Source organism: Apaloderma vittatum, unplaced genomic scaffold (genome assembly GCF_000703405.1).
Source record: "Apaloderma vittatum isolate BGI_N311 unplaced genomic scaffold, ASM70340v1 scaffold4472, whole genome shotgun sequence".
In the NCBI taxonomy this organism is placed as follows: Eukaryota; Metazoa; Chordata; class Aves; order Trogoniformes; family Trogonidae; genus Apaloderma; species Apaloderma vittatum.
This window is the reverse complement of record NW_009704002.1, coordinates 62,546-87,246: the sequence shown is the minus strand read 5'-3', so window position 1 is coordinate 87,246 and position 24,701 is coordinate 62,546. Positions and strand designations below refer to the sequence as shown.

General features: G+C 37.3%; 1 protein-coding gene across 1 annotated transcript in view; it reads left to right on the top strand.

Annotated features, from left to right (window-relative positions):
- Positions 1–24,701, top strand: part of GLT1D1 (glycosyltransferase 1 domain containing 1) — a gene marked incomplete at its 5' end in the record, with an annotated part of 46,791 nt that overhangs the window by 5,452 nt on the left and 16,638 nt on the right. Inside the window, 5 exons of the mRNA XM_009864859.1 lie at positions 5,031–5,082; positions 8,997–9,033; positions 10,212–10,268; positions 18,714–18,809; positions 19,874–19,923. Coding sequence (XP_009863161.1) covers positions 5,031–5,082; positions 8,997–9,033; positions 10,212–10,268; positions 18,714–18,809; positions 19,874–19,923 — 292 coding nt within the window. The remainder of the gene's footprint in view (positions 1–5,030; positions 5,083–8,996; positions 9,034–10,211; positions 10,269–18,713; positions 18,810–19,873; positions 19,924–24,701) is intronic.

The window sequence follows — 24,701 nt, the reverse complement described above, 5'->3', positions numbered from 1 at the left end:
TGATTGTATTTATCTGTGTAAGAGTTGGCAAATCTAGTGCTGAAACTTGGTCTCTTGGGCTGTGAATTTTCAGAAAGACTCAAATCCAATTAAAAGGTAATGAAATCTGTGCTCTTGCTAACTAATCCTCTGCTTTGTCTACTGAATCATAACTGTTTTCTAGAATAATAGAACTATGCATGTGATGAGGATATAAAATTCTAAGGCAGGTAAAAGAAATGAGAAGAACAATAGCAAGAGTGCTTAACCTGGAATTTAGCAGCGTATTGCTCTGTTGAATCATCTGCTTTATGGGTAGACAATATAAGGACAGCCTTTGATGGTTAATGTAACTGTGGACTGTAGCAGCTTGATGTGTTTTACTCGATGTGCTTGTAACAGACACAATTTTATGCATCAAGTTTTAATTTCTTACCAAAATTATTTTAGACTGTTTAGGTAAAGAAAGTGCACGTCTAAGTATCTCCGACAATATCTATACAGTTCGCATTTGTACAGAACTATCCTGCTCCAAGTCATTGGGGTTTTCTAACCTCTGTTTAAATCCTGGTATATGTGTTAAATTTTCTGGGTTGGAACTAATATTTTTGTGCATTAAATACTGTCTGCATATATAGACCAAGGTGTCCAGAATTTCATCTTAAGTGAAAAGACAACTAAAAAATAACAGTCATTTGTCCTGTTGCGTCACAGGATCAAACCTTTTCTCAGAGGCCTCTCATTTAGCTTGTTGACAGAGTGCTTGATTAAAAAGCAGGTGACTCAAGCATAAAGGGCTTTTGTTCTTTCTTTGCTGCTAATGTGATCCTTCCTCTAGATACATTAACAGAGAAGCAAAGACTGAAAAAAGTCTTTTAGCAAATTCTCTCCATTTTTAAGATGAATTGACAAGGGAGTATTTTCAGGGTGTTTTGAAGTCCAGAAAAGCTCTGGTGACGTGTCAGCTTAGTCATCAAATGTAGTTCAAGAAGTGATCGGAAATCAGAGGAAGTGACTGAAACCCAAAACAGGTTTTACAGCATTTTTCCAAGATCCTCAGAACTTTCCTTCTGCTTGATCCAAAGGTCTGTTGACTTCAGCAGCGTTTGATCACACACATGGTGGGCCAATAAGCCCTTTTCTATTGGAAGCTAAGCATTTTATGTATGTAAACCTTCCAATGGATGATACTAGTTTAATAGCATAAGTCTTGTCAAGATGGAAGCTAAGCTTGCCAATTCATGTGTGGCCGGTGTAATAGCTCACTGACGTGGCTGTACTGCTACCTCTCTTCTGCTCCTCCTTTGTCTTGCTTGTGGCTGTGTGATCCGCCCTTCCTGCTGCCAGGACTGAACTGCTTTCTGAGCAGGTTTAACTCAGCAAATGGCATAAAATTTGCACTTTTTTTTTCTTTTTTTTTTTTCCCTGGGTTAGTTTTCTACTCACTTATTAAGAAAAGTCAGCTTGTGGAAGGATATGAGAAGGACGTCTTTTTGGTGGCAGTTAAGCTGCTACAGCAGGTCGCTTAGCCTCGGGGAACTATACTGTGCCTGAGCTGCTGGTGCTTTGAGTACTCTGAAAAGTCATCGCTCCAGAACTGAGCTCTGCATGAGCAAAGGGGTGCCCAAGTGTAGAAGGTGAGATGGAATTTAAGCATCTGGAGTGTCTTACCAAATCCAGTATCCTGCTCGCATGCTTCATCTAGGAGAGTTTAAACACCTGGCTGAGGAGAGTTTGCTCAGGATGCTCTCTGTGTTCCTAGCAGCATTCTAGCTAAGACAAGTAACTGCAGTGGTTCAGATGTGCCAGTATGGATCTGAGTCCGTGTTAGCAATGAGGGAATGGGCACAGAATCCGCAGCAGGGTTATATGTTGTAGTTTTATCTTTGCTAATACCGCTGTATGTTCTAGCTATTATTAACTAACTTAACTCTGGCACGGGTACGCTGTTCTGTCTGCAGTGCCCTGTAAAATGTGGTGAGTAAACAGGTTTTAAAGACAGCGCTTAATCATGCTCATTGAAAAATCATTGGGGCATGTTCTCACGCCTGAGCGTGACTTGTAGTTGAAAAGCAATTTAAGGCTCCATTCAAGACAAAATTGATATACTTGTTTACTTTTGTTATCAAATAATCAGAAGTTAGTCTTTAAACAGATCTGAAGAGAAGAAAGATATCTAATGTGTCAACTAAATTTCAGAACTGTACAGAATGAAAATACATAAAATCAATCTCTGAGTGTGTCATTCTGATCCAGTTCTGTGTTTAAAATACAATCTGTCACAAATAGAGCATATGCAAAAGCTACTTTACTGATTTTTTTTTTAATAACAATTAAGTTAGGAACTTGAAGTGTAGTTTAGTAGCTTGGATTTCCTATGATGTTTCAAAATACATTAGGCAATTCATAATATTTTCTCTGCTACAGGAAAATCAATTCAGTTTTCTAGAAGTTATTCTGAATGAGTCTCTTCTCTAGTATTACCACTAGTATTATTCATTGCATAGTTATTAAAAGAAACATTGATTTTTTTTCTTTCTTGATTGCAGGTTTCTAAGCAGAAAGTATCATGAATTGTAGATTACTTGTCCAGTACAATATACCACTACATTCCATAAAACAAAGTATTGAACACTGTCTAGCTTTATAATGAATGTTTCATTTTAAATCAAATTCCTCTAAATGGTAGTTGTACTCCTCTAGGGTATTTTGTTGTATTGAACAGTGTTTTGTAGACTTAGGAGCAACAGTTTTTTCTGCTTGTTAATGTGATGTATTGAAAGCATAATTGCAAAAACTGGGAAGGGAACATGTGCAACTTGACAAAACAAACCTTTGCAAAGGCTTTAATAACCTTAAAGCTGTCAGGTTGTATATGTGAAATTCATAGTAGTACCATAAAGCAGATACTACAAAACAAATGTTTGGGAATAAGGTTTGTTTCGACAAACAAAAGCAGCAGTTATAATTCAACATTTATGTGACTTCTAGTGAATTATTGTGATTTCATGTCCTCAAATAATAACATAATGTCTCCAATGGAAACGCACTGTTCTCGTTGTGACTTAGCAATGTGCTTAATTTCCAGCTATTGAGATGTCGTGCAGTTGGCTCAGGAGAGAAACATTACATTAATCCTATGAAAAAGAAACACTTAATCATAAGTGTAGTATGTTATAAGCTCCATTTTATATTCAATAACTATAAAAGCAATTTAAAAAAATAATTTTGATGAGCAGACACATTATGTTTCATACGAAGGAGGTATTCACAGCACCACAGAATTACACAGAATGACAGAATGTTGGGGGTTGGAAGGGACCTCTGGAGATCATCTAGTCCAGCCCCCCTGCCAGAACAGGTTCACTTAGCGCAGGTTGTACCCTCTACTTGTAAGCGTTGGTAAGATCCCCTGCTCAGGTCCCTTCACAAGAAAGATGTTCTAGTCCTTTAATCATTTTCATGGCCCTTTTCTGTACCCTCTCTAGCAGTTCTCTCTCCGTGAACTGGGGAGCCCCAAACTGGTCACAGTGCTCCAGATGTGGCTTCACTAGGGCAGATTTTGGACATTTCTATTTCATTCAAACATTTCTATTTCATAGGAGTTGGAGTCTTTATAAATGGTCCTATTTGTGGTTCCAGTTAACACTAAAGGTGCATTTAAGAACAGTCAAAGCGTATGTTTGTATCTCATCACAACTTAAAAGCTACATTAGAGCCCAGCATGTTCTTCAGATCTCTTCTGAAAACTCTGCATAAAAATATCTCATATAACTTCTTGATATTACACCAAGCTCCCAGTAAGAGTAATTTTTTTATGTAGTATGTTTAGAAATCAGACTAAAATCTCTCTGTGTAGAGACATCCAGAAATGAAAACTGTTCCTATCAATGCTGCTTTTAAGTGGCCTCTGACATAACTCTTTTGTTATGTGGAACAGTGGTATGCTACATACATTTCTCAAAGGCACATAAGTAGAAGTCCAGATGAGCCATAAGGGAAAAAGTGGAAGTAAGCTTGGGAGTCGAATTCCCTTCCCCATCCCAGGTGAAAACCCTAACCAGTAAGTAATTCAAGTATGCTTTTTTTTGCTTTGGCGTTATGATTTATTTACATTACAGAGAAGTAGAGGGTGTTCATATACCGTTCTACAGTTCTTTTCTTTAAATGCCCTTCTTATAACACAGAAAAGTCTTAATGAGAGAACAGGCAAAATGCGCTTCTGTAAGTACTGTGTCTGGCTACTGTAACAGTGTCTTTGCCTGAGACAATGACTATGGTAAATCTCATTTCTGAGCACCCAGTTCTTTGCTATTTATTACAGAGTAATATCTGGTGTCTACTTCAGCACTGCGAATTTCATCTCCACTGCAGATGCCCAACATTCAGAGCTACAGATTGTTCTTAATCTGTGAGATTCCAGAGTTAAAGCCCCGTCACTGATTCATCTTTCTTCTTTTTAGTTTATTTAATTCTGATATTTCCCCTGGAGAATAACATTTTGGTCTCTCAGGTATCTGTTTGTCCCTGACAGCTTTGACTTCTTAGAAATAAGGAGAGAACACAGAGGAAAGTTTAAAAAAATAGCCATCTGCTCATTTGAATTAAACTCAATGGCAGTGAGTTGTGAATACTGGGACTGGGTGTTGTCAAATAACAGCAGGATGAAACTAACTGACCTTCTGGTTGTGCAAAAGGCTTTTGCAATTCAGAATGATGTAGAAACAGGTAATGCTAGCTCACTGCTGCAGCTGTGTGTATTAATCTAGATAAACTAAGGGATATTCCCATTATCTGGGTTTTCTCTTTAAGAAATCCTTGCTTTCACTCCGTGAGAGCTCTAAGTTGTAAAGCCTGAAGAGATATCATTTGTTTTGCCAGTATTTTCTGGTAAAACGAATAGAAAGCCTGCTTTCTGTCTTTTCATCTATAATCATTTGTATAAGCCTCTGCTCTTTGTTCTTATAAAGATTTTTTCTGAAGTACTTTTCAGTTTTTATGTTTAAACACTTTAAGCAGATGATCCTGACTATTTTTGTCCATTTAACTAGGTTTGCCGTGGCTTTCACGATGAAAATGAAGGAACTGGCAGCAGCAGAGTGGGTATGTTTACATGATGATGCTTATAGTATTATCAAGTATGCATTATTCTGAAATGTTTTATAAATAATGCTAGAGAAATGTAATAATCTTCATATTCTCTATTCCTGTTTTTCCTTTCAGAGAAAGCACTTCACATTTATGTACTTCAGCAGGTCAAATAGATCTGGCATTTAAAAGATGTTTAGTATTTGAGGAGAGTATACAGCAGTTTAGAAAGTGCTTCTCTGTAACATCTAAAACTAATCATTGCTGTTGTTATCAAGTCTCTCCTGATGCCATATGCATATATCTTTTCTTTTTGCATTGTTCAATAAACTTTATGTTGCCAAAATTCAACTAAACAGCTTTACTTACAATAAAGAATTTGGAAGAGTGATTTGAAAATATTTGTTTTGTCAACTCTGGAAATAGAATGAACTTCTTAAGGTGAACTACAGAGCTAAAATTGAAGTTATACTAAGCCCAGCAATATGTGGTATACAGCCCTGTTGACCAGGCCTTGAGGGATATGTGGCGGATAAATAGCACTTAACTTTCTTAAAACTCATCTCTCTTTCTGAAAATAAAACTCAATATGCTGTGTTGAATGATATGTGGGAAAATACCAAATAAAATTATTTTCATCCAACAGTAGTATAGTGTTTAAATACATTTGGCAATGTATTTTAAGGAGATTATTTAGTCAGCAAAGAACTTGCAGTAGTACTGGTTGGTTCTCTTCCTCTTAATTTAGTACATACCATTGCATTCCCTTTGTTGTAAGTCTCCTTCAGACACTCAGTGCAATTGTTTTTAGTGTCTGATTCTCCTGTTTGAAGATAGGGTGGGTCAGTATTTTCACCCTTACATTGTTGAGCTGATGGCAGCCTGCCAGTGGAGAAAATTGAGACAAATCCATGAAGTAGACAGTCCTCAGTGCTGTTTTCTGAGGAGCAGAGTAAGACAATAAAGAGCTGCGAGTTGTTGGAGTGCAAGGAGTCCTTTTGGATAGTGTGAGCCTGCACTGGTAACCTGTGAAGAACTCCACACCAGGCAGCAGGGCTCACTCGATGGCCCAGCTGATTTTCTGTACAAGGTTAGCTTTCCAACTAACTTGTTGACTAAAGGCTTGCACTGGATTACACAGAGCTTCACTGAGCACCAGAGCCAGTGCAGGTTAAGCAGTAACTATTTGGCAGACAGTAAGGGGCAACATACTGGGATAAAAAGACCAAGGCGGGGCCATCCTCTTCCAGCTACAGTGAGTTGTTAGCTCATGTCCTCCTGTGAAAAATCAGCTGAAGTTGAACAACAAAAGCAAGAAGTAGAAACTAACTGCTTGGTGTCTCTTCAGTTCTTGATGTGCATCATAAGATAATGATTAATACGCTCTTGCCTGAGAAAAATCACTTAGAGGTGGAGCTTGGACAGCAGAACAATTTAATATTCAATACTTTGTTTCAATATGAATTGAGCTTTTTTATCTATTTGCATTAAAAGGCTACATGAGCAGACGTAGGAGCTGGTATTTACACTACAAGTATAACTGTTTTAATAGTTGCTACAGTGAACTTCATGATGGGTAAATAAGAAAGGGCACAGCTGTCAATGGATCTTATGCAAGAAAAAGACAAAAGTAGCAGAGTAGAAGGAGGAGAAACAAGTTTGCACTTTGAAATCCTTTTGAAGTCAGCACCTCAAATGTTTTTTAAGTACTTAACTGTAATTGGTTTTACCTAAACACCTTTGTGCTTTGGGCCTATGAGACTCACTCCTTGTTTTGGAGAAGGTCTGTGGCAGGCAGGGGGTTGAGGGCAAGTCTGGCAAGTCCTCAAGTGAAACAGCACCTGCTGAACTGTGTCTTAAACGCTGGGGTTTTGAGTTCCTTCTCCAGCTGTATCTTCCTATAAAGGGCAAGAGAAAATGCAACACATATACTTTCTAACAGTGAAGAATACGAATATCTCTTTCCATTCTTAGGTCACAGAATATTAACACTTTTAACATACTAACTCACACTAATGTGAGCTGCATTATTCCTCTAATGTGTGCTTTATTAGTCAGCCAGTCAATTAAGAATTTAAGCTAGGAACATGTAAGCAATTGTACTATGCTCAAAGGCTATATCTTCCATCAAATTCTTTTCTATTACATTGGATAAATTACCTTTAATTATGAAGTGCATAATACAGCATTTGTAATAATCTGTATTCCAAGTGAGTTTGAAATACTGTGAAAGATCTTGTGCTTACGGTCAGTGTTTTATTTCAATACTGTAAAACTGGTGCATAAGAATTACCTAAGCCAGTTTTATTAGCATTCAATTTCGTTTTTCCATTCTCCTCAAGAACATCTAAAATAAAGAACATAAAAGAAAATTGATCTATAAAGTGTGAAATCATCTGTATGCCCTGTTTCACAGTATTCCTTCTATTTTCTTCTTGATGCTCCGAGCCCTGGCAGGATTATATTTACTCACTGTAAGCCATTAAAGGTCCAGCAGAGCATGAAACCAGATTCTTAACTTAAGCTCATTTTTGAAACTTAGAGATTTTAGGGAACTAAAAGCCTTTACTCACTAGAGTTTGAGGCAGAACTAGACGGTATGTCAGCTCTGGAGGCAAGGCTGGCTTAAGCTGCCCTCTGCCCCATTTGCTTTTTTCCACCTTTTGTTTTGCAGCATCAGTGTCCTCTGCTGAATTTCAGGTATCCCACTTGTCCTGCACGTTTAAATTCTGAAGCTGGCCTTCAGCCTGCCCTCTCAATTGTTTGCAAGGCTTCTTTTTTTTAGGATTGGAAGATCTAATATAGTTTAAAATGCTACTTAGCCATAGGTAAGAGAAGGACAAAGGAATGTTAAGTAATGAAATAATCTATTAAACCATTTTTCTTATTTTTAAATGCTTTGAACATAAAAGTTCTAACAGCTTTTGAAAGGCAAAGTCGATAGAGTATCCTTAGTCCTTCACTGTAGTGTAAACAGTGTTCTTTTTCCCCCACCTCATTCGTGTGGATTTGCTGCCTGTTTATGTAGTTTTTGTGACTTAGTTAATTCACTCTGATTCTCAGAAACCACTGTGAACCGCTTGTTGATGACTATTCAATTTTTTTATGATCTCTTTTCTGTCCATGCCTTTTTCCAGTTCATTTTAAGTTCAGTTATACCTTCCTTGGCATATTCTTTTTGAGGCATTGCAACCAGTGCTTTTAGAGAAACTAGAAATTGTCTGAACACAAAGGAGAGCACAAAGCTCTGAAAACTCTGCTTGTTTGCTGGAGAGTGGTTTTGTTGATTTTTTTGGGTTTGTCTTGGTTTGGTTTTTTTCAGTATGAAAAGATCTCAAGAATATTTTGATGTTTTCATGAAAAAAATGTATTCTACAAATTCATGGTTGAAGTTGTAGAAAGATATTGAAATAGGAACTTGCTTACTTAATCACCTAAATTAATTAACTAGCATAGTAGCACTTCAGGAGTAACTTTGGAATTGTAGTGATTACCTTTTTTACTATAGCTCTTTTAAAATAATTTCTTATGCAGTTTTTATTTGGGAATATTTTGCAATAGCTACTACTGGCCGGTTTTCCTGTATAGACAAGTCTACATATATTGGACAGCAATTTTTGAAAAGGTTAGAGGTAAATGTGGTTTGTTTCATGCCTGATGTATATAAAAATTCTGTTATGGATAAATGTAGACTGTGATTTCGAAACCAGCTATAATTTTTCTGTCATAGTACATATAATTTACATTGCTGACTGGCTTTTGGTGTTACTTAAAATGTGTTTTTCTAATAGTCTGGTTTGATTTTTAACAGTCAAAATAAAGTTACGCTAATATGCATTTTGTTACACTAGTTGGGTGGTTTTTTAAGGATTGAACAGATCTTTTATGGTGAGCTATGAAACTTACTTCACTTTTCCTTCTCTTTAAAGCCAGATGCTAGGAAGAAAATATATGTCCAAACTCAAGGTAAGAATTTTGAAATATTGACTAAGGGTTTCTGTTTATTTGAATCATGTGTTTAGTACCTGTACATTTATGTATCTACCTTCTTTGCCCTGGAAATATTTTGCTGGAAATGGGTATAGAGTTAGAAGTCTTGCTTCCACTGAAGTTGAGCTTTTTGCCATTAGCATTAAGTGAGGTAGTGTTTCAGGCTCTTAGCCAAAATTTTTTACTCATTTGGTGCTTTAAAAAATAATTTCCCAGATGCTTTATAGTGAGAATCTGAAAGATAAGGTAACACCTAAGGTAACACAGAGCTTTCTCCAAAGCACGTGGAGGTTTTGATGCTGAATGATTCTTCTGTCAAACTCCAGATTCCTTTAAATGCTTTGAGTTCCCAGCACAATGACGCCCAACAAGTATCTAACTGAAATTATATTACTTAAGTGAGTAGTCTAGGAAGCACTCAGTATTTTAGATGTGATTGCTTAAGCCTCAGCTCCTGATTTTGTTTATCCAAAAAAACTGTCTACGGATTCCAGAACTAATTTAATTTTGTAGATTTCACTTTCAAAGAAAATAAAATTATTCAAAATGTTGTATTGAAATAACTCATTGTGAGGTCTGTTTAGCCAATATTTAGGCTATATTTAAGACCCTTGTGAGGTAATAGTTAACCAAGAGATTAAATAAATTAATACAACAGTTTCATTAGTAAAATAATTAATATTTAACTCAAGGCAAAAGAAATAAATTAATATTCAATTTAGATTAATGTTTAATTTTGATATAAATTTAATTTACTTTCTTTGCCTTATATTAAGCACTTGAGTCTCAGCTGACCTGTATCTGTTTTGAGATAACATGCTCCCTCAGATAATATTATCTCACATGTATATTTTAAAAGGCCCAATTTAGTGTGGTGTGAGCTTAGTTCCCTGGGTTGCTAAAGAAGTTCATGCACTGTGTGACTGTGGAAAATTTTCAACTCAATTTCAATCTGATGACTACCTAAGGATTGTGTAGACAGCCTGACATTGTTGGGATGAGAAAAGCTCAAGATGGGAACAGCTGTGTATGGAATTCCGCGTGCTTGACAGAAAAACTGTTTTCTCAGGACAAGACTTCAAGAACTATAGTTCACCCATCCAGGGACCAATTAAAAATTTTGTGTTTCTCTTTTTTTTTTCCCCCCAACACAGGAATTAAAACTACACCCAGTGAAACATTTGACTGGTATAGATTTCTACAAAGTGCAGGTAAAATTCACTTTTTTCCCTGTATTCACTGTATGTGTTCGTTGTAGAAAAAAGACATTTATGTGATAAATGACTTAATGATATGAAAAATGCAAACCTTTAATATTAGATTCCGGCAGAATATTGATCGAGTTAGTCTGGTTAGTAAACTATCCAGCCAGCCTGTCCAGGGCTGAATTGCACCAAAAGATAAAATGGTCACACATATAGGTCAATGTCCTTTTGAAGGTAAATTAGGCCAAAGCCCCGATTCCTGAGTGTGCTGTGCTTTATAGATGTTCTCTGCAGAAGAAGAGGTGAGGCGAAGAAGTGGTGAAGAAGGAAAATATGTGTTAATGTTCTATTATCTGGTCTTATCCAGAACCCGTCTCTTGTCTAGAGCCTGTATGTCACCAAAGTCATGGTATGTAAGGCAGGTGACCTAATTTAAAGTTACCTGATCTTGGCAATGCTGTGATTGCTCCAGCTGCCTTTCCCCAAAAGAACTGGTAGGTATTTTACTGTGGTAAAAATATTTCAGTATTATATTCATCAGTCTGATCTCTGATAGTACAGCCGTTCCCTCTGTTACAAATGAATCCTCACCAGTCAGTTGCTTTATCACATCAGTAAATGTGTGCCATTATTCAAAAATGGTGTCCGATTTTAAATTGAGCGTTGTGAGGTTATTTTGTTCCCAGTAAATCACAGCACACAAGCACAGTGCCACCAAGATTAATAATATTCTGAAGTGAGGCTATTTGTCACTTGTTAGCACAGCCTTAGTGTTGATTGGATCTCATGTCTGACCATTTTATGATTAAAAGAGCAGTCAACAGATTGAGGAGGGGGAAGCTCCCCCTAAAGTGCATTTCACCTAATGTATCAGAGGCAGTTTTTTGCCTAATGTGTACTAATGCAAAAGTGCAAAATAATTCATAAGATACATGAAAAGCAAACTAAAATGTGACTCTAACAGCTGTGCCTGTTAAATAATAACTTGGAAACTGTCATCAGATTATTCAGTATTGTTTTGCGTAACTGTTTCATCTCATTTATCTTACCAGTCTTATCTTTGTCCATCTCTGGTAGCAGCCTACAATTTCCACTTCTTTTAATATTGCACATGGAGGCAGATTTTTTGGCTGTGCCTTTGCACTTAATACAGACTAGTCCCAGGGATCTGCAGTTTCAGTGTGTTTAAGATTCTGCTATACTTGGAGCAATTGGTAGAACGCTATCAAAAGTAGCAAGCAGTTTTGCTGAGAAGAATGTGTTTTTGACAGCGTAGGCTTGCACAATGAAGGGCACTTGAAAAGATCCCTAGCTTTTATGCAGATAGAGCTGTCCAATCTTGTTCACCTCATGGCATTTATGATATTGGGGTTTTCAAAAGACTTTTTTCATGAAGTTCTAGTCCTCATCTAAAGGCATTTAATGATTTTTGTGGAAAATATTTCTCCAGATAGCTCTTGCCTATATCTTTAGTGATATCCTTGACCATTTATCAAATTCAGAATTCCCAGAAATGATGTAAAGAAACAGCACATGCCTTACAATGCCAATTGTAATACATTTGGGACATCAGTATTAAATATCCTTGATGATCAAGCCATACACTGTCAAGTTATTCTTTAAAATGAAATAGGCTCTTCAGGATATTTCAAGACATCGTTTCATAGAACAGACTTCTTATGAGTATTTTCTGTACCTGTTTTTATTCAGTTATCAAAAAGCCTTAACATTTAACTCTTGTTAAATACAACACTGGTACATAAATTAATCTCTTTAAGTCAGAGTAGTGCTTTAAAATATACTTTAATAGTAGAATTAAGAGAATGGCAGAACGCATCAAACACATTTTACTGTGTGAGGCAGCCCCTAAACGTGAATGGTACTAAACCAGAAAATTCTAGGAGCTGGTTGTTAAAACATTCATTGGCTAAATCTACCACAAAAGGGCTTTTAAAGTTAATTTGCCTTTTGGTTAACAGTCAGCTTCACTGAGTTTGTCTTCTCTAGATGAAAGCCTGTAAACAAACAACAGTAGTTAAACCAAAACACTGAACCAAGTGTAGATTTCAATACAAACTTCAAGAAGACAATGTTATACGTATATTTAATAACACGGGCTATTTAAGGAAGTATTATAGCCTACTGCAGTTCCAATTTAGGGAAGTATTATAGCTCGTGTCAGTCTGGAGGTCAGACCAGATGATCAAAATGTTTTTCTCTGACCTTAAAATACAGGAATCTATACAGAGCCTTACCAGTTTTGTTAGCAATTGGAGATGCCCGTCTGTAGACTTGGGAGAGGCAATGGAAGTCCAGGCTTTTGCTGTAAATTGATTGACAGAAATGACAAGACAGTCTAAGTAAATGTAAAAACTGAGACTGATCTTTAAGAACGACTTAATTCAAGGAAGGAGCATAGCTCCTTGAGATCACAGACAGGATTGATGTCATCATACCGTGATGAAAGATCCTTTTGATTTCAGTGGAATGTGGCTGAAGCTTAAGATGTAAACCCTAATAAACACTTAGACATCATGTGATTTGATTAGAAGATGCAGATAACTAACAAAGCCTGTGCTAATGAACTGAGAAAGCTTGTTTATGCAACAGGCAAAATTAAAACCTGTTTTCCTGGAAGGTGACATAGAATCGCAGGATCAGATGCTTATTGCGCTATCAAGTGCAATATCCAATATCCAAAATCCAATATACTTTTGTAGTTTGATTTTTCTACTCTCAGATAATTTCTGCTTCGTAGCACCGCAATTCTCAGAGCTCGAATAGTTTACGTAACCTGTCCTGACACAGACAGGGTTTTACAGAGGCGTTATATTTTCCTAAAGCTATGCTGCAAAAAGACTCACGTAAGAAAAATTCAGCAGTAAAAGTTTGTGCTGATATATAGGCGACCATAGAAATAATGGTATGATAGTTGCAACAAACTGTTCCCCAGCAGAAAGCATAGAGTTTTTTTGTCTGATCTGTTAGAAATAATAAGAAGCAGAGAAAAAAAAAGGATTGCTGGAGAATTTCGCAGCCTATTTTTTCCTGGATTGCTAACCTGACCCTAGAAATTAAGAGGTTTGTTTAACTTCTGTTGTCCTTACAAACCTATCAGCACCTGTAGCAATTATTCACTTCTGAATGTGAATAGCAGTGTAAACACTTTGGATAAACATATTACCTCCACTTCCTCCTAATTTCTAAGATATAAGTTACTTTAAAAATAAAAGCTCCACTTTGTAGAACATTAATGCTTGAGGTCTGCAGGTCATCAAGTATGTTGCTAAAATAAGACCTAACTAGGCTATTAATTGTCAAAGTTCTGTGTCGTCAGTAGCTTCACTCAAGAAACTTCAGAGTCAGAATAAAGTAAATTAGCATGTTGAAGCTGTGCTGCAGTTGGACACTGCTATGACAAAGAAGATGGAAAACCTGGCTGATCTGAACAGCTTGCTTTTAACAGGTGACTTGTGAAATAATAACGTTGAATGAAAAATCGTGTTGTTCCTCTTTATATTTTTCTCCTCTCTAGAAATTTCAGAAACACCCTAGAAAAGCACAAGAGTTGTAAATACGAATATTTTTATTGTCTTTATTTGAGCAAGTGGTGAGAAAATTGCTCAGTTAAGATGTTCTCAAACTGCTTCTTTACCTCTCAGCAACCTAGTGCTTGATATTACTCATTCACTTAAAGGCCTGCAGGTTTTCAGTAAGAGTAAAGATTTGCAGTATTATATTTATTTTTGCTATACATCTGTGATTACTACTTTTTTTTTTTTCATGATAGTACCTAGAGGGAAGGAGCTAAATGAATCTGCTCTTACAAAATCTATTTAGATAACACTTCTACTTATTCTTGCCTTTCTTAGAAAAAACAGTGTCCTGACTGATGCTTCAGCAATTATTTAGGCTTTTGTGTAGCTGTACCTGTGTTCATGTTTTGCTGTCCTGGCATCTTAAGTACAGATTTCTTATAAAGGCCCAAGTCTAAACTATCATAGCGTATCATTATAATAAAATTATTGATGTGACAAACAGTTACAGTTTCAGGTAAGGAATGAGCTAGGAGCCAATGAGATCTTAAATAGTAAATTGCTCATTTCCAGTGTTGCATTAGGAGAATATACTCCATTCGTTCATTCTCTCTTGCAACTGAAGACCCCTGAACAGTTTTCCGAAAGTCAAACTCAGTGCCCTTACTTTGTATTAAGCAGTTATTAAACCTGCTTCCAGATGAATGCATAATTCTAGAGGGACAAGTCTAGATTCGACAAACTTTCTCTAGGCCATGCCATGACCCAGAATCACAGCCAGCAGGAGCACATGAATCCCGAGTATCAATCACATCTCATCTAGTAGCCAATATGTTTTGTGCCAGGTTCCAATAGTATCAACAAGTACACCGGCACAGCAGTCGGATGCCCTTTTGATCGTGCAGTTCCAATGCATTGCTGTGTTTCAGTTTTAAGCAGCAAATCCCACCTCTGCCCCATCATGAAAAAGGAGTCGCATGGCTGTGGGAGTTCCGTGTCGGTCTTAATCTTCCACCGTGTCTGTCTCATTTCAGCTCACCTGCAGTTCATTTGTTACCATCCCCGCGGTCCTGGGTGGCGTATCAGGACAGCATGCTGTCAGGCTGATGAGGGGAATGACTTGTCATAATCCTATCAATCACTGTTCGTGTTCTGACCTCTCACATCTTGCTGAGCAGATGACCTGCTAAGCAGGCTCAAGGCTGGCTGTGGCCAAGGCAGCTATTTTTTGTAGATAAAGCCAATGCAACAAATCAGACTACAGCCATGGACAAATACTGACAATGCATGTTTAAAGGAGCATCTCTTACTGACATTAAACAATTATTTTTGACACTGAAAGAGATGTTGATTACAGTGGCAAGGCTTGACTTGCATGTAGCGTGTAGTGATTTTGAAGAATGGCTGGAAAACATGTACCGTGCAGTCTTTTTCTTTTTCTTATTGCAAGTATTTGTATACAAATCTCTCAATTTTGTATTTTGTTTGCAAAGCAAACAGAAGGATGCATGAGCTAAGACATAAGGAAGCACAGTGTGCTGTCTCAAATCTTCGCTTTTGTAGCACTAACAGAAATGGGGACAAACAGACACAAGCATCTTTTTGTTATTTGGGTGTTTGTATGTCATTCAAATAAGAGTGACACGGTGAATCTATCAGAAAAGCAAATCAGTTGACTGTGCCATATTAATGCATTTCCATTTCAGAACTGAATCACATGAGGTAGTAGTATCTTATTACAAATTAAGGAGCCTATCTGCGAAAGGCAGAATGCTAGCAAAAATTTATGTACTGAAAGTCTTGTTTAAGCTCAAGGGAAAAGAAAAAAGTCGTCTTTCAAATACCAGTTTTCAACCAGCTTGGTGGGTGTAGCTGATAAAGGCAGATGTTGCAGTTATTCTCTTAATATGTTCCCTTTTTCAACGTTCTTGTGAGGATAAATCATCCTAAAATGATTGCTTCCTTGTACAAATGGCTACCTTTTTTTTCTTCCTTTTTTTTTTCTTTTCACAGCAGAGATGCTTGAGAAAACAATAGGTGGGAAAACACTGATGCAGGCATCATCTTAATGTGTGAATTTAACCATTTTGAGTGAATGAGTAGAAAGCTAACAAGATACACACAAGTGCTGCTGAGGTTTGATCTTAAGTAGACAGAGAATGAGTAAAGTTCGGGCACTAAACAGTGGCAGGGATGTGCTGGTAATGCAATCTTCTTAGGAATGTCTTTATATGCTTCTAAGTGGATTGAGTGAAGAAAGTCTGCCTGTAAAAAATGAATTAGGTGTTTACTAAGATCTACAGCATACAATAAAATAAAACTAGAACCAATTCTCACTTCACTAAGTGGAATGTCAGAGGCAAATCCTTTTTTTCGACTAGCTTTCCATGACAGTTTTTAAAAATGCCATGTAGGATTCTGTCTGTAGTCCAGCAAACCCAGTATCTGCTATTTCAGAGAAAGTGCATAAAATTTTGTGGCAGACAAGCAGAGCTTTGTAAAGTTGTGTGAAGGAGATGTCTGCAGTGAGAGTTCAAAGTTGTGAATGTCTTCTCAGAATAGTAAAGGTCAAATAAGTGGCTATTTTCATTAATAAATATTGTTTTAGGTAATTTCACTAGTGAAATAGTGAGATGTTTTTGATGAGATTCTTGGGACAAGTACCTTCAAATGTCATAGGAACCGAATGTCAAAACCAAATTACAACGTACAATTACTGCCTGTGGGGCCAGTTTCTTGTTTCTGTTTCAGGCTAAGGTTTTCATATGGAGAGCAGAATAGCAGTCAAGGTTTCACAGAGTCGGTCTGTTAGGGCTTTTCATTGTCAGAACACTTTAAACCCTTATCTAATAAAATGAAAGATATAAGGTAAAAACAAAAAAAATGTTAAGAGATAAAAAGAAGCCGTTATTTCAAGTTTAGTTAATGTTGATCAGAGTGCTATCACGCCAAAAGTGCGATAATTCTGGAGTCTTTATATAAGAACAGGAAGACTGGGTTTCTGACTACTGCCTGACTAAGCTTTCAGCGCTAACTTTAAGTTCGTTCCAAAATAGCCAGAGCTGAACATCAATAAGTGGGAATTCATAATTTAAAATCAGTATTTGTGCCATGTGGATAGTTAAAATGCAATCTGAATTTTGCTGACACTTTCTAGAAATTTGGTTTGTGTGAGTTTATGTCATGAGTTGAAACTGCTGCTGCATGGCTTAAAAACAAACAGTATTAATGGCCCACTGCACCAGAAGAATGACTTTTTCAATCCAAATGTTTGTGTATTATAAATTACAGAATATTTCTTGGTCCAGTAACCAGTTAAATATTACTGACTGTGGCTGCTCCAGCCACTCTTGACAGCTCAAGCTGTTTAAGTGAAACAGACTCAGTAATGAACCCTGACAGGGAGCTTTTAAAAGTGTCCGAACTGGTTTTTAGTTTTAAAAGCAATAGCACTTGAGTATGTACGGAATCACCACTCTCTTGATTCTCCCCCTCACACAAAACAGAAGTTTGATACAGAGCTCACGTTAATCCAGTTCCTTGACCTGGGGCGAGATAGTCCTGGCATATTTCTTCCAGGGCCTGGAGCAGACCCTGCGGTGATGTTCTACAGAACCACAAGGAGGGACCTTAGGGTGGTACCAAGTTTGGGTGATCTTCAATTACAAATTGCAGCGATTCACTGGAGCTGTATAAGCAGTTGAGTTGTTCCTGCAGCTGGTGGAGAGAGGAAGGGGAAGGGAGGAGGAGGACGGGGACCTCAGAGGAGGATGCTGTGCAGCGTTCGGCAGCGGCAGAGCACCGTGCCACCGCAGCTGCTCTGCTGCCTTCCTCTCCTAAGCATAAATCCCTCAGACAGTCACTCTGGCCTGCAGCATCCTCCTCCTTGTAGCTGTGGGATGCAGCCCTGGTGTGGGAGCCGTGCCTGAATGTCCCACAGGCAGGCGGCCGCTGAAGAGCACCAGTTAGATGCTACTCGTTGAACTCCCGAGCGTTAGGTGACACGTGGCATCCATGAGATCTATAAATAGGTGATCTGAAGGACAGCAGACTGATTTGTTCAGTGCAGTAAATCGAGCATGAACATTTCAGCCCCTCTAGTGTTTATTAAATTATGTTGTTATGTGTGTTCATTCAGCAATTTTTGAATTATGTTGTTGTATCATAAATACACTTTACCAAAGTTCATCACAGTGACCGTTCTCCAGAACTATGGTCTGAATTAATTGTGCTGTCACAACATGGCAACTGCAGTACCATGCATCAGTCCTCTTTTTCTAATATAGCTCTGTATTTGCAAGGGAGATTCTCAGTATTAAAAACTCCCATGTTGAGATTTTCTCCCAAATTATTTTTCATTTGTATTTCTTCAAAAATCGGTTAAAATAATTGCTTTTCAATAGTTTAGCTTCAGGTCACTTCACTTCTCTATAGCAGTGCTGGCATATTAGGGATAGATAATTATAGAATATTTACCTGATCTTTTACAACAAGAAGTGTCACATCAAGAGCTCAGATCCCTACAACCACTGATTAACTAAACCTCACAATATCTTTGAAATAGATGTTGAGTTATTATATGGATGCACATTTATTCTTCTTATGGGTAGAAGTATTGAGAAACACACTGATTTGTATAGTTGCTTAGTCAGTCAAAGCTGAGTTCTGGTGTTCAATAGTACTGGCCACTGGATTTTTCTCCAAATCATGGACATTCACTGCCTCTGGAAAGAAACTCCTGTGCCCTATTAAACGATGTGCATGAATAAGTTCTCCACTGAACAGGAAACAGAATAATACCAAGAATTTTTCCGAATCCAGCCTATTACTGCTTTTGCTACTGGATGTGCTCATTCATGAAACAGTTTGGAGTGTTTTTTAACCTACATTCAGATCTTAAAATTATTTATTACAGACATTCCTACAGATGCAAGCAATTTACATGTGTTTCTTTTGATATGCGGACTTCGAAGAGTCAAAGACCCTCTGTATTTGGTCGATGCATTTTCAGGTAGGTGCTTGCTATTTGAACGCCCTTGTTTTGTCCCTGAATTCAGATGTGTTTCTTTTAATTTTTATAAGTTTGACATAAGCTGTTTTATTCATTGCGGAAAACTTCATAATATATTTACATTTTAAAAAAGAAATGCTCATGTAACCATTGATCTGTTCAAAACATTTTCCGTCTTTTCCATCCTGCTGGGAATAACAGCATCAAACAGTATCTTATGATTTTACTTGCTGGGAAAATTGTTTTGCTGTTACATACAATATTAACGAAAGACAAAAAAAGAATTCACCTACTTCAAAATAACTTTCTTATCTTACCATCCTGTGACTGCTACATTGATTTGCATGCGTGCTAATTAATATCATTGAAGTTACAAGCAAATTTTACCACCCATTGTTATGGCTCAAAACTGTGAACTGGCCTGAAGTTTTCTTGTAGTCCCATGGATGAATGTTTTGTCAGGTTCCATTTGTGTACGTAAAAGGTTCAGGTATTCCAAGTTGGAGATTTAGCCTCCACTGTTCAGCTTACTTATATAAGCCTTTACCACCTTGTGATGCTTAGTAACAAATGTAGTTTATTAAAGTCAAGTAAACTGGTTTTATTCTATTCTGGTATGGAAGGAGCAGCAGATTTTTCTTGTGTGTGTAATTGAGGAGTAATTGTAATCGTTGTAGTTGCTTCCATATCTTCCTTCACATAGGAAAGAATCCAAATAATTTTGTCTTAGTGACCAGAGTCACAGCACGATACAGAGCTTTTTTCTCTTGAGCTGATTCATAATTAATATCTGAGCTTACTGAAATAACCCTTGAATCATAAGAGATTGTGTGAAGTAGAAATGCTAAATACTAGCTTTCAGATATGCTAATAATTTGTATTCTGAGGTGTAATGTGAGGGCTGAGCGTGAAATCTGCTACACAATTCAGTCAAGTAGTAATACAATATTTACTTAATTTTTTTTATTTATGCAGCTGTTTATATTGACTTCAGAGAAAGAATCAAATTAAATTAAAAATTAAAAATTTTGATTAATAAAAAAGGTGTTCCTCTTCTGTTTTAGATTGGCACAGAAAGGATTCCAGTGTCCATCTGGGCATAATTGGACCCGCAGTAAGTTGTTGTAATTTTTCTTTTATTTTTATATTTGCTAAAGAGGATTTTTAAAACTGTGAAGGTGATACCGAGTGCTCATTATCCCTGTTCCTACATCTTTCGTTCACGTGGAGGATTGCGTCTTTGTTCCATTCCATTTAGATCTTGATGCCATTTCTGGTAATCGCAATTTGTACACAATTAACAGTTGTCAGCAGGTGCAAAGTGATGTCAGGTTTCTGTCTGACACCAGACAGCAAGGACAGAGCTTGAGCTGACAACATTTAGAATCTGAGTTTCACATTTAGAATCGGAGTGCACTGAAGCCTGAGCTTTGGATATCTGAGAGGGAGGGTAGAGTTGACTAAAATAAATGAAATCAGAAACAGTTGTTCTTATATGTCCCCATCTCAGATTAGAGTTGGTATCATTCCTTCCAGATGAATTACACGTATTTTAGTAAAAGTGCTGGCCAATATTGATGTGAAATTTCATTTTTTTCCCCCTAAGTCATAAAGATCCCGTTTAACAAATTTGGAAGTTAAAACTTCTAATTCTCTGTGGCTACTAACTCTCTTCAGACAAAACATACAGTTGGTTTCCACTTTGAAATCTGTCTGATTCCACCTGCAGAAGCTGAGGCCTTTAGAAAGGAACCATCCAAGCATGTGTAAATGTTTTTATGATTTCTCTTCAGTGCAGTGCTGAAAAAATGCAAAACTACAAAACGTGTGGTTATTTTCAGACCACGAGGCAAAGGTAAACATTGCCCAAATCTCAGTTTAACCAATACTCTACCTAAATATCTGCTAGCACAGTGTTTGCTGTGGGCCAGATCCTCAGCAGTCACCCTGTTCTGGGAATTGGCGAGGGAGAGGGGAAGGATGTTTCTGAGCCACCAAAGTGCTTCTCTTAATTCTGTTCAAAAAGAGGTTCATTCCCACAGCCCTGCTGCTTCTGCTTCCAGCGTGTCACCCACGGCAAAGGAACGTATTTTGCACCAAGCTAATAAAACTAATTGCAGGACTTGGGAGAAAAATCAGTTGTGCTGCACGTATATCCATTGCAGCAGAAGTCTTGAAGAGGCACCCTGTAGCCATAATATAAGCAGTGGAAAAGGGATAAGTAGGCAGCTGTGTCATATGAAACAAACTCTTGCTGATGCTAAAAGGGTACTAAAAGCTTCATTGTTTCATCTGGGTAATGTGTTCATGTCCTGCTGTAAGTCTCCTCTGTGATTCATCTTCATGTGAGCCTGAAAACGTACACACAGCCTGGTTTATAAAAAAAAACCAGAACCTGAACGGGCAAATAAGGACTATTTTTCTACTTTCTCATTCGGTTTTAATCTTTGCAAATTTGGGGACACAGGCTTTTATTTTTAAAAGCTGTTCTTACATTTTTATTTTATCTGTGTTTTTTTCCACACCAATACACAAAATTATTTGGAAGTGAACTGGTGTGGAAGGCAAGCAGGTGTAATGAAGCTGTACTTTGGAATCAAAAGATGCTCTTTTGCTGCCTCCAGTGAGGATTTTAAACATTTTAGTCATCTTTTTAAATTTACTTCACTTTTCGTAAGCTAATGTCTTTACAGTAAGCTACCAGAAATAAGCCTGTGGCAGTTCATAGGCAGGACCAAGGAGTGAACCTCCTTAAAATATTTAAAAAAATATTTCCCCCATAGTACTAAAATATTGCTAAAGGATGAAAATATATCTCAGCTCTGTTGGTATTTAGATGTACTTTTCTTATTCATGTTGCTTCTCAAACCACAGAATCTTAAGAAAATCAGTGCCATTATCTGTGAAGCATCATGTTTATTGTGAATATTAGAAACTCCACACATTAGGATTGTATTTATTAAGAGTATAAAGAACAAAGACATACAAACTATTTTCTGCTTTGCTTCCATAAGATTATAACCTTTTTCCCTGGATTTGCTTTGCATGATTGTTTCACATGGTGCAATCTAAGTAACATTGCAGGATTGGGTGCTGTGTAATGTAAAATCTCTAGCAATTATGTCCCTTCTGTTCATTTCTGTAGTGAAATTTGAAACACTGGCTAGTTTTCAGCAGAAGAATTGCAGCTTATGAAACTGGAAAAAAAGCAAAGGTCACACAACTTGCGTTGAGGGGTTAGGTAACCTCTTGAAGCCCACTTTGCGTAATTCGCGACCGTTCTTGTAGACAGCACAGAATATTGCTGTGTTTGTAATGATATTGTTTTCCATCGACAGCTATTTTTCCTCTGTTCAACTTCTTTCCATGCCTGTTGTGACAGTTGTAGTTGAATAACTGCCTCCACAGATGGAGGGACCTCTCAGGTCATGTAGCTCATCTCTTTCTAATGGATGGCTGTTACCTACTGTCTGTTTTCTGGGCTAGTTCTAAAATGAAACAGCTGTTGGCATGATTAAACTAAGCAACTAGAGGAAGTATGATAACTGGCTCCTGAATATCCTAGAGCACAATAATTACGAAAAACAGATAGGAGACAAAGGTACGTTTTCAAATTCTTTGATGTCCTGAAGAATATCAAATTCTGCCAGTTACATCCTGAATAAGTGTCTTACTGAGAAGTTTTTTAGAAGAGCTACTGTAACCATTAAGCTGACCACGTTTCTAACCCTTTTTTTGTTTGTTTGCTTGTTCTTCGAGAAAAAGTCACTGAAAGAGAAATTTTTGTTAGAATTGTGAGATGAGCTGTTGCAATATTTTTTAAAAAGGTTTTATATTTTTCTTTCAGACCTGATTTTTTTTTTTAAATTGTTTCAACTGAATTTAAACTATATTTTTTACAAGTTCTTTATTGTCCAAACTGCAGTGGTAGAGCTACACATTAAGCCAGAAGACAGTGAATTTCCTTGGTCATTTAGTATATGGAAAAGATGATACACATTGACTGAGTTTAGTATGTTCACGAGGATCTTCTATTTCTGGTGCATTTGCTGCAGGCAGACTGTGCTGCGTTTTGGGCAACAGTTGTGTTTTCAGTTGGAGGAGAAGCTTCATCTTGCTGAGACTATTTAACAATCGATCAGATAAAAATTGTAATGTGGGGTCACCTTCTGCTGTGAATAAAGCTGGTTCCTTTCACAGTGATGGCATCAAAACCTCAGAAACCCAAGCAACTGAGCAAATTCTTCCTGTCCGTACTGAGCATGCTTGCAGATACAACTTTTCACTCTTCGGTACTGTGGGTGATGCTCTGCCAGAAGCAGAGACCTATTTCTCCCTACAAAGTCTAGAGGGCCATAGTAGTCTTGGCATTGTAATGAGGATATTTCTGGATCATTGCTTCTGTCTGAGTTAATTTTTATATGACAGCAATTTAATCTGGTGTGTTTATAGAAGATTTCCTAGATTTTGATCTTGGTAGGCCCTTTGCTTAACAGGCACCTTCATCTTTGCACACCCTTTGATCTGTGACTTTCTGCACTGTCAAACATGTCTCAGATGTTTCTTTGCCTGTCAGCAGAGTAGAACTTCCTTAATAGCATATCTGGTCCTGTTTGGTGCAGTTTCTTGCTATGTGCCCACTCCCCTTTCCATGTGTCATCTTATCTCATCTGTTCTGATAGAAACTGTTCATTCAGCGCAAGCTGTTTTCCTCTGATCTCTGCTAAATTGCTCAGATTTGCATCTCTCTGAAGGCTCTTCCTCTTTTAGCAAAAGACGATAGGTAACTGATGATCTTATTTCCCTACTATGGTGAGAGGTAACAAAATAAAATGTGGCAACAAGTTTACCTATAGAAGAACTGGATCATGGAGACATTTTGGGTGGAGGTAACTTTCTTTTCTTTTCAGTAGCTTTTTCTGAGACTGTGCTAAGTTCCTAGGCACTCTGCCATAGCTCGCTTTGGAAACATTCACATCTTTTAAGTGCGTTTCCAACTTACTGAACAGCTTATGTTGTATCTGTTTTCTGTTATATTGAGCCTGTGGTTACATAACTGTGCCCCCTCAAGTTCCTAAATGTAGCTCAGGGGGATCACTTCTTTAAGTCATTGCTACACCCATCCTGAAAGTAATATTTTAACTGAATTCTCATATTCGGGCCAGGCTTCTTGGAATATCTACCAGTAGAAAAATACAGCTTAAAGGATTTTCTGTTTATGAGGCAGATGGCAATTTCTTGGCTTCTGCAGGAGTAGATGGAATAGAAATTAATATTTTACAAATTTTATGAGTCGCAGGCTATAGTTTTTTTCATCCTTCTAGAGGCAGAAGAGCAGAAGACCATATCCCACTGCTCGTTAAATCACTTGCAAGTACTCCATTGATTTTAATGGAAACAGAGTATTGTTCCTCATGAGAGGAACTCAGCATCGAAATAGTACTTTGGGGAGAAAACTGAAAAGATATACATATAGAAATAGAAATTGTGAAGTTTAGTGTGAAATACCCAAAAACTCTGTGACATGACGTACTCGTTTAGTGTGCGGATCTGTAAGATGCTCTTGCCAGGATCAGGCAGTGCTTCAGGAAAGGGCATTTGTTTCCCCCCCCCTGCTGTTACCAAAAGTATTTCTTAAGCAGTTAGGCAAGCCTTTTATTTCTTGCGTTTAGTGGGAATTCATTCCTTGGCACAAAAGTGCCTTGCTTGAATCTTTTAATTTATGAAGCCCTGTTTTCATGAAATACTCTTGTCTTCAAAGTACATGTAGTTATAAAATCAATTCTGACTTTTTTCCCCAAAAGTTTTCTAGAATGTTTCCTGAGTGTTCTCTATCCCATAATGTGAAAAAAATCACCAAACCCACAACACTAACATGCATTAAACAAAATA